The sequence below is a fragment of the Cydia pomonella genome, chromosome 18, assembly GCF_033807575.1.
Source record: "Cydia pomonella isolate Wapato2018A chromosome 18, ilCydPomo1, whole genome shotgun sequence".
NCBI classification, from domain to species: domain Eukaryota; kingdom Metazoa; phylum Arthropoda; class Insecta; order Lepidoptera; family Tortricidae; genus Cydia; species Cydia pomonella.
Window position 1 is genome coordinate 15,075,093 of NC_084720.1, and position 13,766 is coordinate 15,088,858.

Below are 13,766 nucleotides of genomic sequence, written 5' to 3' on the forward strand. Positions count from 1 at the left end.
GTACCGACTTATGGCGAAAGAATGATTACGAAAAAACATTGAATTATCTCTGAAACTAGGCCTAATCCAGAAATTTTTATATAACATTTTATTTTCTAAATATTACCAGGAATGCTTAGTTAAAATGTCTCGGAATGCTCACGGGCACCTTGTAGAGTTAATAAATTATATGGTACACAAAAATGTGATGTTTAAGTTACTATATTTATGTGACTCAATATAATTACTTGAAAGGGAAAGACCCGAAAAATTTACGAACTTTGGTGTTCCCGATGGGCCCTGGGGTTTGATGCTAGGCTTTTAAATGGGATCAGCTTACTTTGACCCTTGGAGGATTTAACAACTGGAGACGTAAGACGTAACGTACAAATAGCCATACATTAGGCGTGCCCTCCCCCGCAAAAATCGACAGACTGTTTTGTACAGAAAATTACAGTCAAGGCGTCTCCAGTTTTTAAATCCTCAAAGGTTTGACCTAAGAAACTATCACGTCAAGTGCAGTCGCTTAAAGCAAAAGCGCAAAGTAATTGCCACTACAATCATAGTTACGCAAACGTTTTAATCTTTATAACATCGGATAAAGGTGAAAAATCTTTCATGTCAACTGAACTGAACTGTGTATCTATAGAGTTAATCGTTAATATGGTACACAAAAATGTAATGTTTAAGTTACTATATTTATGTGATTCAATATAATTACTTGAAAGGGAAAGACCCGAAAATTTTACGAACTTTGGTGTTCCCGATAGGCCCTAGGGTTTGACGCTAGGCTTTGAAATGGGATCAGCTTAGTTTGTTGGAGGATTTAATAACTGGAGACACCTTTAAGAGTTTACCCCTCTGTCGAAAAGCTCGGCCAATGGTCATATGTATTGTATGGACTGACGTTTATCTGACATGGCTAATTGCTAATTGCCGCTACAATCATAGTTACGCAAACGTTTTAATCTTTATAACATCGGATAAAGGTGCAAAATCTTTCATGTCTACTGTTCACCAAGATTACTCCAGTTTAGGTCTAACAAATAATTTGAATACACTTGATTTTCAACCTTAACGCAACTGACATAAAGTTTATACATTTAAAGCATTATTTTGGTTGGTTAGCGTGGCTTAAATATATTATTTCATTTATCATAAAGTATACATTTTTAAAGATTTTAAAATATGCCAGTCTAGTTTTAGAAGTAAGAAATCGTACATTGTTCGTATATACTTAGTTTGTGCCATCCACGATGACGCGCAGATTTGTCAAATCTAACCTTTAATAAAATGACAATACAAGCCACGGTACGCGTCTTAGTGAATGACACGATTTATATCTGTCACACTTGAAATTGCATACGTAATACATACCGCTTTCAGCTAAAGCAGCTAAATTCACTTCACTCATTTTATAATATATATAACTAATCACCGAACATCACTTATCAAGACTTCACTGGCTACTAACTAGGCATATTATTTAAAATCATGTTATAATTTATCTTATGACGATGTCGTAGGTAATTGTTGTCTATTATAACTTGGTCTGTCTTTTATCTCACAGTTTCTTCCGTAATAAGGACTGTCTTTGATATATGAGAGTAGGGATAGATCAAACAATGTTGGTTTTGCCGTATCATATGAATCTCGGTATGGTAAACTTTAGATAAAAATGATTTACAGAAATTTCCGGTGTACGTAAGAAATAATGGGAATGCTTGTGCAATAATAACGTTATGGTTTTGGATTTTATTGGCAATACTATTTGTGGCGTGCAATATTATGTTTTATTTAAAATACTTTGATACGAAGGAATTTGGTTAAAATAATACTTATACGGTCTGCAATCTAAATGTATCGGTATGGAAGTTCATGACTTTAGGATAAAAATAAATGTGTTATTGGAACATCGCGTTATATGACGTTTGTTTTTAGGTTTCCGTAGTAAAAAAAAGTCAACTATAACCTACAGTTTCGCCATGTCCGTCTGTCTGTCCGCGGCTTTGCTCCATGCTCGTTAGTGCTAGAAAACTGAAATTTGATAGATGTATAAATCTATTACGTCGAGAAAGTCGTAAAATAAAAAGTAGAATAAAGATTTTTTTAGGGCGTGTCCCTTCTTACACTATAAGGGGGGATGCATTTTTTTTCCCTTCAACCCTATAGTGTGATCTGACGATGGATGGGTCTTTCAACGAATATGAATAATATTAGTCCTCTAGATCCATTTTTTGATAAACATTAATATTTTCGGAAATACTCCGAAAGAAAAAAATGTCCATCCCCCAGAGGGGTCCAAAACCATGGGTCCAAAATATTAAAAAAATATGAAAAAATCTTGAAAACTAAGCTTAGGTAGTAAATACTTTCACGGAAAAGTATAGTGATCCTGATCCGATAAACTGTTTGTAAATAGTTTATTTTGACGGACAAGTAACCACGGAACCCTATACTAAGCATAGTGAGCAATGGCCCGACATGCTCTTAGCGGGTTTTATAAATATTATTAGGTGTATAATTATATAATACTCAGATTTTGAAAAACATAATGATATTGTAATGTTTATTGTTTAAAGAATTTTAGGTATACATTTTTTTATATTTCTAAATGTAATGTTAAACGAAAAAGTAAAAATAATCCAATGCGTATTTATATAACAATACACAATGCAGGCTTAATCAGGTGGCTACAAATGCAAATCAGCAACATGCTTTATCTTAAACAGTAAACCAACAATGATGATATCCGCAACAGGCTTTATCATTTTAAGGGTTCCATATCTAAAAGGAACCATTATTAATAATAATTCATGCTACATAAGTCAAATAACCGTCAATAATCACCGTTCAAATATCCCCAACACACGGGCGGTAACGCGCGATGTTTATATGTATATTAAATGAATCATTGACATTAAAATTTAAGATATGTAGCTTCACGTAGATTATGAAAATCATCAACAATAAAATATAGCAAGAACCTATGAATGAAAATAAATAAGTTACACTAATTTAACAAGTAGGTGTATGAGTAACTCACTTGGTAAATCCTACCTAAATTCCTTATTTCCGACTCAGTGGTCCATATCGCACAATCCGTCTTGCACTGCGTATATTTTCCATAGTCCATAACTTTCTTCTTCAAAATTACTAAACTCTATTGCGATAAAATTACAGAATACTATCTCCTGTAGATGTAAACTATTTATGTTAACGGCACTGTGACTTAATTTGTTAAATTTTGCCGAATAAAATATTTTCTACATCAATACAACAGGTTTGGTTAACGACAAAATAATACTTGTGGTCGTAACTCAGTGTGTGACTAAGGTAAACATAATTAATAATGATACCTGTAATAATTGTATTACCAATTAAAGCGTGTCGCATATGGCTCTCAATACAAACATAATGGGTGTGCAAGTATATGTATTACAACATTACATTCGCCGTGGGCTTGAATAACCCGACGCACGGTTTTTAACCACGCATTCCTGAGATCATAAGGAACAAACATTTTGTAAGACTTTTGGTCAAATTCGGCAAAAAAATTGTGCGTGTGTGTGTGTGTATTTTCTGCACACCTGTGGCAAAAATAGCACCTTTAACATGGTGTTACAGATTGAAAGGTGTATTTTTGACCGCATTTAGAGGCTAAAATGTCATATAATGTTTTATGCCCCCTCGTGAATGATGGCACCATCGTGCCATCCACGATGGCGCGCAGATTTGTCCAATCTAACCTTTAATAACATGACAATACGAGTACAGACACGCGTCTTCGTGATTGACACGATCTATATATAGGTAAATGATGTCACTCATTCGTTCTTTTTGCATGTAGTACTCATTGTATTAGCTGTGTGTAATTATTCACCTCTATTCTCTTGCCAACACCTATTCACACACGGTAAGAATGTCTGTTTTATAATGTACGTCCACTTCCTCATCGTATTCAATGTTTTACAGGGGCCATTTCTCGAACGCTATTAGACTAATATTAATAGTCCACGAACTGTCAAGTTGGACGGGTTACCATTTCAACACACTAATAATATTAGACTAATACTGTTTAAGAAATTATTAGCAAAATTCTGATAAACACGTGAAACACCATTCATTATCGTGTTAAAGTAAAAACGTTGCGTGCTAAAGCAGAATATAGGCAAATTGTACAGCCGATTATGAAGAAGATTATTTTGGAAAGTATGACCGCTATAGTTATTAGCCCCTCCTAAGTCTTATTGTTAAGTGTAGCCACTTATTATGGAGAGGCCAATAACTACAGCAGTCACCCTACACAGTTCCGTTCACACAACATTCCGGTGCTCGCCACGACCGAATTGGATATGTCATTAACATTATATTCGTATATGATGTCATGAATCATACTAACACTAAGCTAATTTAGTAAATAAAGTACTCAGGCGTTAGTGATTGAAAATGATCTACGATAAGGACAACACTGGGTTAGACGAAAAATCCTCCGTAAACATCTCAAAAAACGATGTTTCGTACTCAACTGTTTCCTCCTCCAAAACTTAACCAAATGTAAGAAATTTTGAGATCTAAATGGAAATGAAATTATCTGAAAACCTATTGGTATTATGTAGCATTTTAATTAGATCACAATACAGTTGCCACAAACATTTAATTAGCAATCTTGAGGTCTTTCTCTAGTAAGTTCATTGATTCGAATCTTGATTTCTTGACTTTTTAACACTTAAGAATGACTCTAAAAATCATGAGCATGGATCTAAAAAGCTCCTAAATTTTTTTTAACGACGATAAATAATTGTAATTTTTTATTTGACTATTTCTCTCTCTGACATATTTTCTCTTTATGTATAATTAATAATTTAGCGTGTAAGTGCTTTGGTGTGATGACATACTGTAAACTTGCATTGTATTTAAGTGAATAAATGAAATGAAAGCAATTGTTAACATTTTTTGCACAAAACGTATAAATATGAAAATTGCTTTTAAAAATGCGGAATTTTATTTTTGATGCATGTCTCTTCGATTTTTTTTGTGTTAAAACATACAAAAAATAAAATAAAAACAAAAACATGATATCCGTGAACCCAGACACGAATCCCAGAGCCATCTTGCTTATGCTTACGCTCACTGAAAGTGATAGAAGAACCTAAACCCACGGGGTCTTAATTACCAATAGAAATATTTTGTGCTTTTATTTAAAAACTGATAAGTGAGAATTGGGTGAGAATGTTTAGTTAAACCACGACAATTTTTTGCAAAACAGAATTTATATTTCGATGGACTTCGGGTATACTACAAAAGTTGATATATTTTCTTTGAATAATTTATTAAATTAAAGCGTTATATTTTTAAATTAAAAAAATTATTTTGTATGGCATTGAAAACTGGACTTGATTTATGTTCGACCTAAAATGCTTAAAGATGTAAATGTCCGGGCAATGTCACTTTCTGTGCTTACAGGGGTACAACGTAGGGTAAGACGCTGTGTGAATAGAAATAGAAATCTAGACTAAAACACTATATTTTGCTAACTTATATTTTTAAGACAGGCAACGTCTGTTCAAGACTTTAAAGCAGTTTTTTAGTCTGATTTACTTTTGAAGTCAATTTATTAATGCGAATTATGTTATCCTCCAATATTATTTTTAATAATACGTTTATTCATAGGCGACCACATATAAAAGAATGCCAGTATTAATAATAAATCGCAAATGCACATGTTTTCTGTAATAGTAGTTTATGTGACTGCTACATAATAAAATGCATTAAAATAAACGAGTGTGGGTTTAAGAAACAAACGAAGTGAGTTTCTTAAAAGGATCACATGAGTTTTTTAATGCCTAATTATGTACAGTTACATACACTATTTTATCTACACACAAAAGTGTCCGTTATCGCGATAATCCCAGTGTGGTCGTATAAAAAGTGTTCATTATCGCGATAATCCTAGTGTGGCCGTATAAAAAGTGTCCATTATAGCGATAATTCCAGTGTGGCCGTATGAAAAGTGTCCATTATCGCGATAATCCCAGTGTGGTCGTATAAAAAGTGTCCATTATCGCGATAATCCTAGTGTGGCCGTATAAAAAGTGTCCATTATCGCGATAATTCCAGTGTGGCCGTATGAAAAGTGTCCATTATCGCGATAATTCACGTGTGACCGTATGAAAAGTGTCCATTATAGCGATAATCCCAGTGTGGCTGCATGAAATGTGTCCATTATCGCGATAATCCACGTGTGACCGCATGAAAAGTGTCCATTATCGCGATAATCCACGTGTGACCGCATGAAAAGTGTCCATTATCGCGATAATCCACGTGTGACCGTATGAAAAGTGTCCGTTAGCTCGATAATGAACGGCATTTCCCTTTAGTTTGGCACCGGCTTAGCTGATAAAACAGTACTGCTAAAATTACACAGTTAAATAAAGAAAAATACGCGAACAAATATATTTGTATTGTTTTGCAATTAGTGTTATAAAAGTGTATAAAATGAACTACTTTATTTTAGCGTTATCTTTACAAGCTAAGATTGTTCTATTTAATCTATGATAACGCCCGTCTTGTGCGTAGGTTAATGTTTGTTTGAAAAATATTTTGTTATTCCGGGCTTGTACATCCATAATTATATTAATTATTTACTGATAATAAAACAAACAATATTTGGATTCAAAATGGGGACCACCCTTTTTATTAATTAAATAATATATGTATTTTATAAAAATAAATCAATAATGGAAAAAACAGCTCAGTATTTTTTTTAAATGTAAAAAAAGAATATTTCACCAAATTATTCATAAAATATTTTTTTCGGCCCATATTAGTGAAGACAACTTTTAGCGTTGCGTGCCAACATTGTTTAATGGAACACTTGCTGCCTGGGTTATTACAAGTTGATTGCTTTATAATAAGGATTTTAATGTAAGTGCAATTTTTATATGATTCAATAATTACACAAATTTAGAATGAATACCTTAGAAATAACTAACTCCAATCTGTGAGCAAATTATTATAATTATGCAAACTTACCTACAGGTTAAAGGTTTCGCATTTTTGATTTGTTAAAGGAAAACCTATGTATAAACCTAGTTTTTCATTGTGTTAATAACATACTAAAAAATCATGGTGAATGGAAAATATTAGAAGTGGAAAATCGTTTTCTCTTTTTATATGGACGAAGATTACGTGATATACCTACTTCCCTCTTAACATCAGGCGGCACATTTAATTGCCACCGTCGAGGCGTAACATAAAATAAAATGATAATAACAACCTACCTTCGTCTAGTTACTGCTGTGTGTAAGAAATAGACGATACTGTCGCAACTTAGGTCTTAACCGGCAGAAACGCTAATAGACTTGCAGCAAAAAAGAGATCTTCCAAAAAGCATTACTAAGCAGGGCCATTTTTACCACAATAAGCTATAAGATGTACCGTACTTACTTATTAATTAACTAGGCAATAAGCTAACCCATCTGTATTTAAGGGAGTGCCCTCTGCCAACAAACTATCTTGCAGTTTGGCAGAAGAAAACAAAATTGTAAAAGCAGGGTTTTTTTACCAGAATAAATTATTATTTATTTTTTACTATTAACTGTTAACGTTTTTTCGGCAAACTCTTTGTACTACCTTAAACACTACACTAAATAACCTAATGAGTTTATTATTTAATAACATAGTTCATCATCATTATTAACCTAAAAGGGATTTTATTTCGTATAAGTATAAAAAACCGACGGACACACTATGCGGCTGTGCTCCCGAATAAAGACTGGCAGAAACACGCATCAATCTGCGAGTTTTTCTAACTACCCGCACTAAGTAAATCCTTACGTACCTCTGTTTTAACAAATTGTCACAGTAAATGCCAGAGCACACCGGCTGCGTATGCGTAGACGTGCGCTTGTGCGCGTGCGCTAAAATGTTTGAGCCGTGGACGCACACGTCACGCAAGCGGTGTGCCGTCTCTCATAAAGATCTGTATATTACAACGCGCACGTGCACTACTTACTACGCTCACGCATCCGGTGTGCACTGTGCACAGGCCTTAAACCTGCAATCCAGATGGAAGATGTCCCACGCTAGAAAGGTCTTGGTGGGGGCCGAGGCCCAAAAATCATCCCTTAAGTATGTGAAAAGGGAGGTGGAAAGTAATATGAGGATTCAATAACCCCTGAACCGATTTTGAAGAAATTTTGTAAAGAGATAGTTTGAGTCCCGCTGAAGAACATAGGATAGTATTTATCCCAAAAAAAAATCCCTTAAAAGTAAAAGTGTAGGTTTGTTTGGGGAACCAATAACCGCTGAATCAATTTAGATGAAATCTACGTCTACATCTCTGATTTCGATGAAAATGACACCGAACTTAGACTTAAACTTAAACAATTATTAACCTCCAAAGTCGTCGATGCTTAAACAGTGAAGTGAAAAAAAATTAAAAAAAAAAAACTAAAAATCACTTATTTAGGTAAATATTTCGTTTTGACGATACAGTTAATCCCCTAATAAGTATATTATACCTGTGACAGGAGACCCCGAGCAGAGTGAAAAGCAAAGTGTAAGTATAACTCAGGCATATATAAATCGATCGTTTTAAATCATTGTTGTACAATATACAATTTTATCCTATCTGCTACCACCACGAGAGTCGAAATAGGCTTAAACTCGCACAGTCTTAATCGGATTGAACTCCCTTTCCTTTGCGAGGCAAAATCTGTCATTATTTCCTGTCCTAGCTCACACGAGCGAGCCGTGTTATTGATGACCAGGGTAACATGGCCTTGACGTATGACGTACGCACGTACCAACCATGCGTAATCGGAGGGCGCACTTCGACAGGTTTATGCCATTTTATAATTATGTTTAATTGCCTTTTGAGAATTAATCTCATTACTTGTATAGCCAAATATATTTGATTACCTTAATTCTTACGTTAGAAATGTTTCACTTTTCGTGTTCGCTGGTAATAAGCTAAATTTCTGTTTAAAATTTAAATAGTGTTACGGCTTAAGCGTTCCGCACACCTTACTAAATTAAGAAACTGACGAGAGGCACGCAGCTGTTGGTAGAGATATCTGCAATATCTGCATCCCACTTCTTATTATGTATTACTGCGTCTCTGTTGTCAGCACCATTCTTAGCGCCCGTAAGGCCCGTCTTTCCGAAGTAATATTTAAGTCAATGACGCCTACTGTTTGCTTGAGGCTATGAGCTAGGTAAGCAACGCTAATCACATCTCGTCCACTAATCTTTATACACATTCGCTGTACGCCAGAAAGTCGTATCTTCGTATAAGTCACAAAATAACACGTCGTTTTAGATCGAAGTGTCAGTCCAGGTAATCCCTGCTTAGTTTGTAATCGAGGCTTCTATTTGATACAAAAGCCTATATATTAAAGTCGGATCTCTTTATCCGGTCGTTAAACCCCCTGTCATGGCATTTGTTTTACGCTTTATAATAAGAAATTGGCTTTTAATTATTTTACTTAAAATACTCACATAGGTACGTATATACAGGACTCACATACTCGTATGACCCAAAAAGATGTTGAAAAGGAATATACATATTTCTTATTTACACGACTTATACAAAATGTAATACAAAATTACAAATTATATTCATTACAAACAAAATGTATTATTTAGGTATCCATGCCTCCGCTTGAACCACCTACGAGATAACACCCGGTAGAAACGTAACCCTAATTGGGTGAATTTCTCAATAAGCAGACCCATCTATCGTGCCACTCAAGTACTAATGTCGCCTGGTTGCCAGCGTCGGCTGCTATCTTCTCAGTACGCTTTTGTAACTCAGCCAGCAACACGTCTACAAAGCAAGTTTATAAAAACAAATTCAAATCGTGATGATTATTTTCGAAACCTCAAATTTCGTGACTATATTGTAGTCTCCTTTAGCGTTCATACTCAAATGCAAAAAAAATTTAGACATTGTTTATAATTGTTGTTATATACAATGTGACGCAGTAAAAGAATTGTCAACGTATTTTGGGTCAGCTTGTATTCACATGATAAGGGTAAGGAAAAGTGTTAGTACCCACTAACAGATTACATTTTTCTTAAAATATATATCAGCAGGACCTACGTAAGGAAAACCGCTGCATCATCAAACCTAATATCAGTTGAATAGGTAATGAAATTTTGCATCGAATTAAGTTTATGAAAAGCTACGTCATCGGTTCGACTTACGTGACGGTATCTATTCGACTAGCAAACAAATGCATATACGCGATACAAGCCTTGGCTGCGCATGGCACGCATCACTGAATGCAATGAAAGACACGCGTGCTACGATATGATGCCAGATACCCATTACGCTCGAACGCATGCCAAATACACGTCCAGAACAGAAATTTGCTGATATTTCTTATTGACAAAGAGGCCTATTCAATCTTACATTTTGACATCAAAATGATATCTAAATTGCTTGCGCCAATACGACCAAATAGAACAAGCGAAATACACGTGCCAAGGACAACTCAATGACATCATTTAGATATCCTTTTCTTATCAAAATGTAGTCAGAGTCAACATCTCCTGAAGATGCTTCGTAGAGAGGCGAAACACGTGTACTTTCGGTGGTATTTATTTGCGTATTTATTTTTGCCGTGGAAGGGTGGGAACATCAATTGTATGTAAAAATACGCAAGTAGGTAAGTATAACGGGCTAGCACTGATTAACGACCACGTTATCTTTTTGCGGATTAGCAAAGTAACATTTTTTGTTTTAATTCATATGGATTTCCGCAAAGTAACGCCTGATTCTATTCGTTAATTATTGGATGTCTTTCATACTCGATACTAACTGTATTTATAACTGTGACAGGCTTGCGAATTCAAAAAAGAGGTAGTAGTGGTGCCTCGTCAAAATGATTTTTAGATTTTTATTATTGTATGTATATTAGTTAGTAAGGTATGTATATGGGCCTTAGTTGCCTGAAAATATATTATTTATATTTAATTAAATTTAAGCCCAATTCGAACTTCAATATGCGTCAAATATTAGGTCTAGATCTATATTCGATACGGATGATACGGACTGAATGAATTTGACATATTTGATCCATATACTCGTAGTACCTAATATTTGATGTATTTTGAAGTTCGAATCGGGCCGTCTCACAGGCTTTCAAATTTAAAAAACGGAGGCAGTAGGTTCGATTCCTGAAAATTAAGGTGACACTCGGATGGCAACTGCAGCTGTATTACTGTTGCGACATTACTGCAGCGGTGTTGATGCTGACGCTGTCTCCGTTAAATTCCTTGATGATATGAATGACTGATTGAACGTCCTAATCATCGCTTGACACCTCATGTAACAATAAACCTTTTAATTTGTTAAATGTATAGTCATATTTATGTACGAAACTTATGTACGAAATATCATTTGATATTTACCACTAGCTTTTCGGTGAAGGAAAACATCGTGAGGAAACCTGCATACATCTGCGAAGAAATTCAAAGGTGTATGTGAAGTCCCCAATCCGCATTGGGCTAGCGTGGGGACTATAGCCCGAGCCCTCTCGCACATGAGAGGAGGCCTGTGCCCAGCAGTGGGACGTATATAGGCTGAATTATTATTATTATAGTCATATTTCCATACAGACATTTCATACTCATTAGTGTTCAGGTGCATTCACATAATTAATATGATTGCTGATGCGAAACGCGCAGTAAGGCCATAATTGTTACCCGCTGCAGTAATGGATGGCAAACACATCGAAATAGTTGCAGGATAGCGTTCCCTGCTGAATTGAGCTCCATTTGTACACCGCTCGTTTGTGGGGTCTCAGTGACAGGGAAAAAGTAACTTACGCTACTGCAATGATTAACAAGTAATCTTAGTTCAGTAGTATGGAAGTTGCCGCTTTTGAAAACATCAATTCGGGGTTAATGAGAAATGTCATGACGATTTATTATGAAATTAAACGAAAAACATTTAATATAAAGTTCCTAATAAATACAAGCATTTCACAATAATAAATAAAACCATACAAGACTGTGCTTAATTACTTAATGTATAATTAATTTTATTTGTATTTGTTACAGGTACATGCTATTCCGTATTCTCAAGTTAGGGTGTGTGACAGTAGCGATAGCGTGAGATTAGATTTATTAAAAATTCTTAAGTTTTGTTTTGATTCTAAACAATTTAAACTGAGTTGTCCGAAACACTTTTAGGCAGTTTGATATTATTACACTTTTCATCAGTTGTGTTATTGTGTATACCTACAAGGATAAATTATAACACTGTATTTTTTTAATGGCAAATTGCAATGTACCATTGAAATTTCATTTAATATTTTGAAGAAAAAAATAACTTTTATATTCTAGTTCTGAATTAAATGAAGTGCATATTTGTCATCATCATACATTTAAAAGTAAGACTAGTTAAGCAATTTTCATGTTTGGCGGTCCTCTGCCTTCTCTTTGACAGCCTTATACGACACGACGTTGATATTCCTTCATTTGATTCATGTAAGCTCTCCTCACTTTTCCCTTCTTTCTCTTTGCTTCAACTTTCCCTTCTATTATGTTTTTGATAAATTTGTCGTGTCGTAACAGGTGCCCAAGCATCTTTCCTTTTCTATTATCTAGCTTATTAAACTTCTTCTCTCTCCAACTATACGTAGAACTTCTTCGTTGGTTTTCTTTTCAGACCAACTGATCTGACGCCAGCCTTACATCTCAAAAGCCTCCAGCCTCTTCATATTACATTGTCTCATATCGGGCTTACATATTCTTAAGGCAATATAATAAATTTTGGACAAGTTGTGCTCCGCTAACACTCTGACCACAAATTCAGGAACAAACATCGGTTCGGCGTTAATTGTTTGCAAACTGGCTACAAATAGCATACCGCGCATTCCGCACAACAAAACTACTACCTTTATACCTAACTTTCAAATTGCTGTAGCTTTTACCTTTACAAAAAAATGTCTGTGCTTATACTGTGTTGTTAACATTTGTTAATTAATATAATGATACCAATCTCTTATATTTCCCACAATGATTTTGAACCTTGTTTCAAAGTGATGAATGGTTAACATATCAACACGTCCTCTATTCACTACACGTGCAACCTAACTGCTACTATTACTACTCTCGCTTACGCTTCTAAGCACATCGTCTGTTAATAAAGTTTATTTCGGTATTGGTTGCTAACACAGTTATACTCTAGTTCCCCTCCCACTCTCTCTCCTCTCGCTTTTGCTCTTGTTTACCCAGCATCCTTTTTGTAACAAACACTTCGGCGTAAAACATTTACTAGCACACCCTATGCTGTTGAAACTGCAACCACTTATTTTTCCTGTTTACGTCCTTATACTCGCTGTCGCTTCTGCTCCCGCTTACTCAGTGACCGCATCCTTTTGTAACAAACATCACTTCGGCGTTAATCATTTGCTAGCACACCTGCGCTTGGAACTGCAGCGTTATATCCTGCACTAATGCGGCTCCTAGCTGAATTAATTTGTTGTAAATAATAGCAATGAGACAACATTATTCTTAGTCGAAGGTGCAGCTCATAAAATACGGCGTTGCGTGAATCATATTGACACGATTCCGAAGTAAAAAACATAACAATGAAAACAAACATTTCTGGAATTCCTCTTCACACTAAAATCGCTGACCCAATTTAGATAAAATTTGGTTTAGAGATAGTTTGAGTCCCAAAGAAGAACATGGAATAGTTTTTATCCCAAAACTTATCCCTGAAGGATATGAAAAGGGAGGTGGAAATTTTTATGGGAAATTAATAACTG

General features: G+C 35.0%; 2 protein-coding genes across 2 annotated transcripts in view; one reads left to right on the forward strand and one right to left on the reverse strand.

Moving 5' to 3' along the window:
- The window catches only part of LOC133527552 (synaptic vesicle glycoprotein 2C-like), a 39,192-nt gene extending 35,150 nt beyond the window's left edge, over positions 1-4,042 (reverse strand). Inside the window, exon 1 of the mRNA XM_061864609.1 lies at positions 1,357-4,042. Coding sequence (XP_061720593.1) covers positions 1,357-1,393 — 37 coding nt within the window. The 5' untranslated portion in view covers positions 1,394-4,042. The remainder of the gene's footprint in view (positions 1-1,356) is intronic.
- The window catches only part of LOC133527561 (hemicentin-1-like), a 443,871-nt gene that overhangs the window by 141,059 nt on the left and 289,046 nt on the right, over positions 1-13,766 (forward strand). The window lies entirely within an intron of this gene.